At 42.3% G+C, this 10,354-nt stretch overlaps 1 protein-coding gene across 2 annotated transcripts in view; it reads right to left on the bottom strand.

Moving 5' to 3' along the window:
- Nucleotides 1–339: 339 nt before the first annotated feature.
- Naxe (NAD(P)HX epimerase) overlaps nucleotides 340–10,354 on the bottom strand; it is a 32,399-nt gene continuing 22,384 nt past the window's right edge. For both annotated transcript variants that reach the window (XM_077669079.1, XM_077669078.1), the window contains exons 3-4: nucleotides 9,657–9,915; nucleotides 340–7,176 (exon numbers count right to left, since the gene is read on the bottom strand). In XM_077669079.1, the coding sequence (XP_077525205.1) occupies nucleotides 6,956–7,176; nucleotides 9,657–9,915 (480 nt within the window). In that variant the 3' untranslated portion in view covers nucleotides 340–6,955. The remainder of the gene's footprint in view (nucleotides 7,177–9,656; nucleotides 9,916–10,354) is intronic.

The following is a 10,354-nucleotide window of genomic DNA, read 5'->3' as shown; positions in this document are numbered from 1 at the left end:
ATAGGCAAACTGGTGCTGTAAATGAAATCTAACCCACAGCAGTGGCTACAGCAGTGAGCTGTTTAACACAATAGCTAGTTATTTTTTAACATTGTGAGCTGTTGAGTGTAAAGTCAGTGGATCGCAACCTGACCATAGTGACTGCATTTTGATAAAGGTGAAATGCCAAACTTCTTACGTGCTGTCCAATGCCGATGTGCTTTGAAGAACCCCAGGTGGTCAAAATTAATCCAGAGCCGTCTATTATGGTCTCTCTTATAGCCCATATGCAGCTTCATGACATTAAGCCACACGTAACAAAAATTCAAACTAGAAGCATGCACACAAATTCATGAGAAATGCCAATCAGAGAGCTTTTATTCCTTTCCTTTTTCCTCCCTGCACACATTACAAGCACAACAGTAGCAAGTAGAAAAATGAGAACCACACTGTCATAAACAGTTGTATCTTGAACTACACTTTTGTCCAGCAGCGGCAGTTTTTTTTTTTAAGTGCCATATATTGAGCAGTGCTCACACTTGTTTTTGGTTGAGGAGTACATCAAACAGCCGCAAAGCCAAATAGATTTTGGCAATGTGATAGACAAGTAACAGCAAGATAGAAAATGTGTAAAAATATAGCGAAACAGCTGCCAATAAGCACACTGTTCTGGACACACAGCAAAGCGAAAAATGGGAAACCTTTTCCAGTGGGATGTGTGCATGCAAAGATGAAAAAAGTGAATGTGTTGTACCCACAAGGTGTTGAACTAGAGGGTAATTGGAGTTGAATAAAGACTAGATTACAAACTTTTTTTTTTTTCCCGAAATACAAAATTCAGTTGTCAATATACAGGAAAGGGGAAAGTGCTTTGAATTGCACGGTGCTAACATCTCCATTAATGTGGAAGATTTGGCAAGAGTGAGAAATGGACACAGCACAGATGGTGCTTGGGGAACATTCCTGCTGCACCATGGAGTCTGAAGTACTGAGAGAATGGAAGTGGCACATCTTATATGCATTACATTTGGGGTTATATTCTGTACACATGGGCCTCAAGTTTAGGCGCTTTAATATCAACCAGACAAGCAGTTTTTGCCTGGCATACAAGCAGCAAGTTTCTCATTGTGCAATTCCAAAGGCTTCACTACACTGTCACTGTGACTTGGCTTGTGCGTTATAGACTCCTAACCCGGCACTCTAGGCACATGTACGCACACAGCCACTACTGAGCTTACTTGAGCAACAGGCTGCTCACCTGCCCTCACAAACATGCACTGTGCTGGAGAAGGCTTCGGATATCTATAAATATGCCTCACACCTATGAAATAGCTCTGATTGCTCGTATAATATCTTGGCAGCATGCCAGATGACCAACACAGCACTGCTACTCTACACAGTAATGACACCAATCAATTACAGTGCTTTATTAGAGGCACACCAGGCAAGAATTGTATTTCACACTAAGATTGCTGCTAATTTCTATCCAGTAAAGCACCTACCTATTCTATTGCAGTTCTGGAGATGAAAACTAGGCCACCCCCTTAATGTAAACAGCTGATGCATGTTTTGATCTGTTGAATGTTTTGCATAGCTAATATTTCCAAATGGACTTGCCTATGTATGTTTGTGCAATGAAGTGCAATATGCCAAAAACTAAGCTTCAACAATGTCTGCACATTAAAAAATAAAGTGGGGGGTATGCCTATCCCCGTTAATGCAATAGCATTAAATGCGTCATTCACGAGAAAAGCCAGTGTCCATCCATCCGTATCACAAAAAGGCAGGTGGCAACCTGCCCACCATGGCAGGTGGCAATGAAATGAATTCAAACCAACTCAATGCAATTTCCACCTGCCCACAATGGCACTGTGCATCGGTTCATTGGTCCAGAGACGGACAGCCTTTCAAAGAACTATCTGTGCTAAAATGAGCCTTACGGAAGCTCAGAAAGAGCAGCCTAGTTTTCGCAAGTCCTAAAAGTGGCTGGCACATGTGTCATTGCTTGCTCCAGACCGCATTTTTCCGTTTCCTTTTATCCTTTTACGCCCCCTCATCCCTCTCCCCCAGTGCAGGGTAGCCAACCAGAACATCCTTCTGGCTAACCTCCCTGCCTTTCCTCTACTACTTTTCTCTCTCTCTCAACAGTGGCTTTGTTCAAAACAGCCACGTACTGGGCCAGCGGCACATTGATTAACCCCTGCACCACTGCGCCAATAGTGGTATGAGGGCTCCCCGCGATCTATGAATCTATGAAAGAGGAGTACTTGCACAGGAGGGATCTGTAATGCTATCGCATTGTACTCTTGTGGGTAGGTTAAGCGTCGTCCAATTTTATTTAACAAATATATAACCAGCTTTCATTCTGGACTGAGATTTCCATGCACTATCTTAAAGGGGCTCTGGAAGGGGCGGGTCTCTAATAAAGCTCCAGTAAGGCTGGGATGTTAAAGCACGCCTTTTCACGAATACTGTCCAGCAAGAAATTTTCTAATGCACTTTGTAGAATCTGAGTTATCTGTAGTCAAAATTCGAATTTCAGCATCTTCGCGCTTTTCCCTCTCCTCTCGTCACTTTTTGCACGCTGGAAGGTTGGCGCTCGTCCGCCGGCCCCATCACTGGGGGAGAGGTTCCTGACCCGTCGGAGCTACGCGGCTTATTGGCCGCGGCCACGGTAGCTGCCTGACGTCTGAAAGAATCTAACCAGTAGCCACTTCTCAACATGTATACGTAGATGCGAGCGACGGAGGAGGGTGCAAGCATGAAAAAGTCGCCGGGAAGGGCTCGCCAACTTTCGCGCATGATTGTGGGTCCTCTGCTACGAGTAGAAGTGTATTATTTGGCTCAGGTTTTCATGACAACACAATGCAGTGATTGAGCGAGTTGATGTGCTTTCCTCGGAAGGTGTTTCAAAGCCCCTTTAAGGCAAGCTGGAAATTTGAAACTTATTTTGCTGCAGCCACAGCTTCTCTGCAGTGCCCATCGGCATTCGCACATATGCCCTCTGCCTCCATTACAAAATGAGGAAAAAGAAAGACTGGCCAATGCAACCGTAATTTTACAAACCTGAGGCAAAATGTTACAATTTCAGCTTGTATGTCTTTGCAGTACTCCGAAGGACTTGTTACTGGCAAATTTTAGTACTATTCTCATAACCTGCATGGAACTCTACTTGGTTTATTGCTATGAAAAGCTTATACGATTGCATCACTTGTGTGAACTGCATGTTTGAAAATATTATGCGCCCAGGACATAAGGTTTACAAAATAGCATCTACTACTTTTTTTTTTTTTAATGCCAAGGTGTTCTCAGTATGCACAGAGTTGTGAAAGCATGGTCCAGCACTCAATAAATCAAAATTTGGCATGTTGGTGGCAAGATACGAAGCTGTTCTTGCCACACCATTGACAGGCAAAATGATTTGTTTGAAAGACAGAAACAATTGTGATCCCCTGCTTGAGCGGATGTCGCTTTCCATTTCAGTGCTAATTCCAGCCTTGTACAGATGCTATGCATTTACAATTTAAAACCTTTGCATGGAGCTCCTGTGCAGATGACATGCATCTCTGCCCCCAAATATAAGTGCAGAATGAGAAGTGCAATTCTCATTCGAGCCCCAAGAAAAAAATAGCAAAATATAGTTTTTGAAACATTAATGATTATGTACGCGTATTAATAAACGTGTTTTGTAGGAGGTTGTATTGGCATAAAACTAAGAAGTTGCTTTTCTGGTGCAGTCCTGTATGCAGCACTCCATTTTGGTATATGCATCCCATAGAGTCTTGACCTCAACTGATCACAGAATGCTAACTGTTCGGTAACTTACAGTGGCCTATGTTTTCTATCAATGTTGGCAAATGTTGGCGTTTATATTAATTACTACATCTGAACTATATATAGACACACTTAACTATAAGCATTAAGAGTGAAGGGTTATTTCTGCAATGTTTTCACAAATCTAATGAGTCTGTCTTGAAAGTCAAAGCTGTAACAGAGCACAACTAAAAGTAGTTCAAAAAATGCACTTCAAGGTCTCAGACTCCAGCCTTACTTGGCAGACTTGCTTTAAAATTGTGCTGACAAATTATAGTTTCGAAAGTTCAACAGAGACCTGCAGGGAAGGCATTGCCTGAGAATAGTGCTGTACTGGGACTTCTGTTCAACTACTCGTGTCACTGCAACATACTGAAAGCTAAAAAATAGAAGTCGTGAATACGCTGGAAGCAATGCTACAAGTGATCTTGAAATTATATGGTACTGCACACATCCATGAAACAAAGACTCGAACCAAAAAACAAAAAAGTGACATTTTGGCATTTTTATGGGTGCCTTATTCACAATATAAAAAGAAGTATTGCATTTATTCTTTCTTTACTGGTCAGCATTTCTGTTTTTATATTTGGCAAGATCCATCCTGGCCAGATAAGTTTTTGCCAAATCTTTGACTTCACTGCACAGATCTGTGTTGCTGTATGCTTGAAGAATACATATATTATTTTTTACTAGAGGTAACCTAAGCGAAGATCAAAATAAAGACCCATTATAATTTGCCTGTATCATGAAGTGCACATAACATGAATTTTGCCAGATGCATTTCGAAAATAGCACAGTGCACGCTGCATAATGCATTGGCAACAGTCCCGCAACACGTTGCGTAATCAAATTACAACTGCCTGAAAACTGTCAGTGGGCCATGTTATGTCAGCTTCACACCTATTGCATGCATATCACTGCTGAAAGCATCCTGCGCTCTCAAGGACATGTGGGAAGTGAAGAGCCATGAATGCTGTCAAGCATTTGTCATCTGATGAAACTTTGGCAACTTCTCAAATCAGCAGCATGTTGCGACAGCACTTGTCAGGCGTGCACAGCTGACAGTTGGTTAGCTGTCACTATGACAGCTTTCAATCTAACAGTCAAATGCAGATGTCTAACATGGACTGAGCACAGGTTGCTTACACAAGTGTCCACTGGCACTCGGCAGGCATTTTACAGCAAGCAAAAAGTCGTACGAGTACAAAAAAAATCAAGTACACACTGTACACATGGCACATCTAGTCTTATATGGTAATGAATGCAAGACTAACACCTGGCGGAAAAATCTAAATAGCGTACAATAATGTCTGTGCACTGAGCACAGATCACATATTCATGTGCTTGAGCATGGCAGCCTGCCTGGTTGTCAGAATTATACTTAGCAATGGTAGTAGCATTAGTGTAATGATTCCCTCTGAACTACGATGCGTGCAACATGGAATTGAAAAAGTTGACACATTGATGAGATAACACAGAGTACATTTTTTGGCTACAAATATAGTGTCCAACATTCTGCAGACGAACAACACTACTCTTTTGTTTGGCGCATCACACACTGCAGAACATTTTAACCCTTGCATTGAAATGAGGCACACAAGCACTACTGGCATTCGACATTCTAGATTGGGCTGCAACCATCAAACACATGTGAGATAACAAATTTCTTGGCAATTAAAAGTTCCAGGCTTATTAGTTCTGCAGCTGATTCTTCATAGCATGCAAGGTGTGATGAATACTAGCTTGGACATAGTTTAGAAAACTGTACAGTGTAGAGGAAGAAGAAAAAAATGCACAGACTTAAGGCAGCATATTCTGAACAAGTAAAAACATAAGGTTGGTTTTTACAACATTTACAAAATAAACTATAATGTAATCGGGTGTTTTCCAGGCTTCCACCAATTTTTTCCCTCCCATGCACGTCGTATGCACACGTCTATTACCAGCTCAGCAGCTGCTCAAAGCCTGTGAAAAACACCTCGTAAGCAACATGCAGACCAATGTGCAGTACAAGCAGTACAGCAATCACATAGCACTATGACCAGTTTGTAAAATGTTCTTCCTCTTTACATGCTTGACCTGACACTGAACTAAGCTGCAGCACAAAAATGGCCTGCAGCATGATTGGACGCTGATTTATTTCGAAGATGTTCTGAAATTAACTGCATTATATGTCCATGCCAATTTTAGCCTAGGTAGCTTTCAACTTTGTGAAACCAGCATAGACACAGGGAAGACTGTGTGCTGACAGCAAACAGATGTAACACAGCTGACACAGCGTGTAAGGTTTACTAAAAAAAGAGGGTCATAAGCTACCGTCAAACAGCACTGGACCTTTCTGATCGGGCCCCTTAAATTTGCTCAAATATAGCTCCTGTCAGTATTGCCAAACCATTCACACAAAACAACAGCGTGAACACACCTGCCCTGCACATAACACAGTACAGCTGGCTGGGCACAAAGCAGTAGCATACTGCTCAAAATTGCATCAGCTATATAAAGACATCCTCTAGGAAGGCAGAAGCAACTGCCTTAACAAGTTCTCCAATATATATTTGAACAATTGAGACAGGGCTACTTCAGACCAACAACTTGCATCGGCGATTTCCCTATTTGTGCTACAACTTTACCAGTCTCTGGTGATGGTGATGATAAAACTGCAGTTCTGCAGTCAGGCCTTCTCGAAATAGGTGTCCCTGTCAGCTCAGTGCCAGCATAAAAACTTGAAATAGTTGAAACAAAGCAAGAAAATGTCGGCAGTTAAATGCCAGGAAGCTTGCCATCAGCCTTTGATTAGTGCACTCCACTATCGAGCCAAAACAGTTTGACACATGCCTGTAGATGTGTGCTTTACTAATGGTGACACAAAACTACACCTGTCCTTCACTTGCAGCATGAAAAGACAGATCACAACACCCAGTAAAGTGGCAAACCAGTTGAACAAAGCTCCATATCCTTGACACGCCACTAAGCATGCTGAGACGCAAGCGCTCGGCTGTCTGACGGTACACCAGTGGAGCACAAGTATCGCTGCTGGTGAAAAATAAAAAGTTGGCCCAGCCCACGACTGGCAAATGTTATCCACCTCTCAAATGTTGAGCCCCACTGAAAGAAGAAAAGAACGGGGGCTACCCAACTGTTAGTTGTATGGGTGGCATAGGCCTCATGAGGAGGTTGGCGGGGTGAGGAGGACACAACACTCGGTGCCCGGGTACGGTGGCAAGTTGAGCTCGTACTTTGCTGCCAGTGCTGGAGGCACAAAGCGGCCACCAAGCCAATGCAGGCGGCCTTTGAACTGGCGGCTGCACTGTTTCGGTGCTGTCAGGGACACCAAGCAGTCAGGCTGCAGGGCTTCCGCGTCGCCTCCGGTCTCCACGTCCCATCCTTGTCAACAAGCAGGAACAAGATGCAAAAGTATACTTAAGCTATTTTGCAGGAGATGTTTTCTCAAGGGTGACCTTGAGAAAATAGCTCCAGCAAAAAATAGCTGTAACACAAGAAGAGGATGTAAGACTGGTAAAATCAGAAGAAGACAGTAGCACCTCTCACATGCCTCATTATAAGAAATTTGGGGCTCCATTTAATGTGGACTGGATAGCTTGGCATTGGTTTCAGCCTCCAACTATGTGTCTGCTGATTAACTTTATCTGCAGATACAATACTTAAACTAAAACACAATCTAAAGGCAACTAGAGTTTTTGGTATCTGTGATAGAGCGGTATGTTACATTTAATATAGCTGACCAAACCAAGTGTGCATGCAAGGCTGCCAAACTTTACTTCGATCATGACGCTACTGAAACCATTGTAATACGGAATGTTTCTCGATGAAGTAGAGCTGCTGCTATGAAAAAAAAAGCACAAAAAGAAATCTATATATATGCACAAGAATCTTTCATGCCACTGAGTGCTCACTGCGCTTGCCCACAGGCCAATAATGGCACGCCACCAACCTAGGTCGTGAACTTGAAGCTAGTGCTGCAAATAATCATGCATTCAACATAATAAGCACTGCAACTTTCAGCTTTCAACAATTCTGTTCTAAGTTCCAGTGGGCATTGCGTAAGTATAATCTATTTTTTTAAGCCTGTTGCAAACGATAACATAGAAGAAAGAATTGTACGCTCATAAACACTTTCAAGCAACTCTCCAGTTCAGAAACAACATTGCAGTGCATCAGTTTTCGACACCTTGTCACGTAAATATACCGTTAGCTCCCATTAATTTCAGTGCTTTGGTGTCCTAGAGCTTTGCGTAAATATAGAAGTTCAAGTGGTTAAAATTTTTCACCTAATTGTAGTTCTGGTTCAAACTGCCCTCTACCAGCTCTTGCACATGACAGGCTGGCTTATTATTATTACCAACAGGTTATTCCTAGCAGAAAAACCGCAAAGCCTGCTTACTCCATGACTGATGCATACTCTCATAGTACAGCATTCACCTCTTGCTGAATGGTAGCACAACACATGAATACGCAAGAGATGTAGGCCATGGAAAGCAAGAATGCGTGTGTATTTTGTTTCATGGCACATAAGCAGTGCTTAAAGTCTGGCTCTGTCAAAGGAGGGGTCTTCAGTGGTTCAAGCACAAGTGGAGAGGGAGAGAGAGAAAGTGGCTGGCTGCCTGTTTTTCACATCGTTCTAGACAAATGGGTGTAGTTATAGTGTACAAAGAACTGCATACATACAGATTGAAAATAAACAAAAAATAGTGCTAACTAGAAACATCACTAACAGTCTCCAGGAGCCGGGAAAGAGAAATAAAAAAAGATTCCAAACCGGTTAGAGCCGTTTTGGATTCTAGTAGGCTGGAAGCTTTATTTACTCGTAAAACTTGCCAGGGGAGACTTTGCACTGTGTTTCCCATTGTTCTTGGGCAGCCTTGGAGCTGAGTAGCCAGCTCTGAACAGACTCGTGCTCTGAGGTCATGGGTTTCCCTTTTTCTTCCTGCCTTTGTGTAGTGCTGCCGGCCTTTCATTTTTCTCTGTCTCAGGTTTTAGAAAACATGTTAATGATTCTTAATAAAAATCATGGTGAAATTTTTGAAACGATAGAGAACCAAATGCAGGGTTTAATGTGTCTGCTTTGTGGATAAGAACTAAAAGGTTTCTAAAATATTACAACTTGTTTAGGAGAAGAATGTATTATTTTAATTATTCATAAAGTAGCTACAGACAATGCGACTATCGTACAGCAGTCACAAGTGCCTTTTTTTTTTTTTGCCGACTCCGGTACAGCTAAGCGATGCTCCATATTCACGAAGTTTTTTTCAAAATTTGCATATCAATCCCTCAGTGAATCTGTGAACTCTCTCAAGAGCGTCTTTCCTTGACTGCAAATGGCACTGCAAGCCCTTCACTTTCCTCAGGGGACATCATTGGAAGGAATGAAACATAGAAATGACTGCAGGTGTCATTTGAAGTAAGAAGGTGAAAATTTTAGCAACACCGTAGGTCCTAGGAAATTTCAAAATTAATTTGAATTAACCTTATCTACAAATCGTCCAAGCTAAAACTAATCGTAGTCAACTGCACAATGCTTTAAAGTCATATCTGCACAATTCTGTCTCTCGCTAATGCAAGTAATCTGGAAAGCATCCCCCAAAGCTATGAAGAATTTATGCCATGCCTAATTAAGTAGTGCCCAGTGCCAATTACATGGGGACTGCAGATTATTAGCTGAAATTACACTCATCTTAGCATGTGTAAGACCTGCCTATCCAATACTGGTTCTGAAAGATTTTCACACAATGGTGACTGCTCCCAAGAAGAACTCTGAGCACTCGAACATACACCACCTTGAAGAATTCCCCTATGCGCATTGGGCAAAACAAACTGCACTAATACCTGAGAATGCTAATGCTCACCTGAGGGAATGTCAACGCTGACGACTGGGATCTTCACCTTCTTGATCTTGTCAAGCACATCGACAAACTCTGGTCGCACAGGAGGTTTGAAGCTGAAGCCAAACACGGCATCCACCACCACGTTGTATGAGTCGGCAATCAGCTGCGAGTCTGGCAGGAAGGACAGGAAGGGCACCTCCATCTCCTGGCACTGCTTAGTCAGGTTTTGGAACAGGGGCTTGTTGGACTGCTTTGGGTAGAACACTGACGGCTCATAACCCTGGGATAGCAAAGAATGAGGGGTGGAGATTTTCACATCTGCTCACAAGATCTACAGCACCTGTGTCATGAAGATATCACACCAGCCATTTATGTCCTTGTTCATTTCTGATATTGACTGACATAACTAACAGCAATCACAAGGAACCTCATATATTTAAATGCAGAAAATAACTGTCGCCTGAGAAATTAATTATTTTTTCTTTCAAGTGAGAGAGGGAATATGTAAACTAAAAGAATATAAAACTAACTTACATTATTATGATGGCACCTAAGGGCAACAAAACTTTTCCAAGCTCCTCCTCCTTTTTAACCATAACACTTTGTTCTCTTGAAAATCATAATTTTTCAGTTCCTTGCTTGCTGCCAGGCATCAAGCAACAGAGTCTACCGTTGTCAGCTGATGCCACTCTCAATTTCAACAAACCTCAATTACTTTC

The sequence above is a fragment of the Amblyomma americanum genome, chromosome 6, assembly GCF_052857255.1.
Source record: "Amblyomma americanum isolate KBUSLIRL-KWMA chromosome 6, ASM5285725v1, whole genome shotgun sequence".
Lineage (NCBI taxonomy): Eukaryota > Metazoa > Arthropoda > Arachnida > Ixodida > Ixodidae > Amblyomma > Amblyomma americanum.
This window is presented reverse-complemented; position numbering and strand designations above follow the sequence as displayed.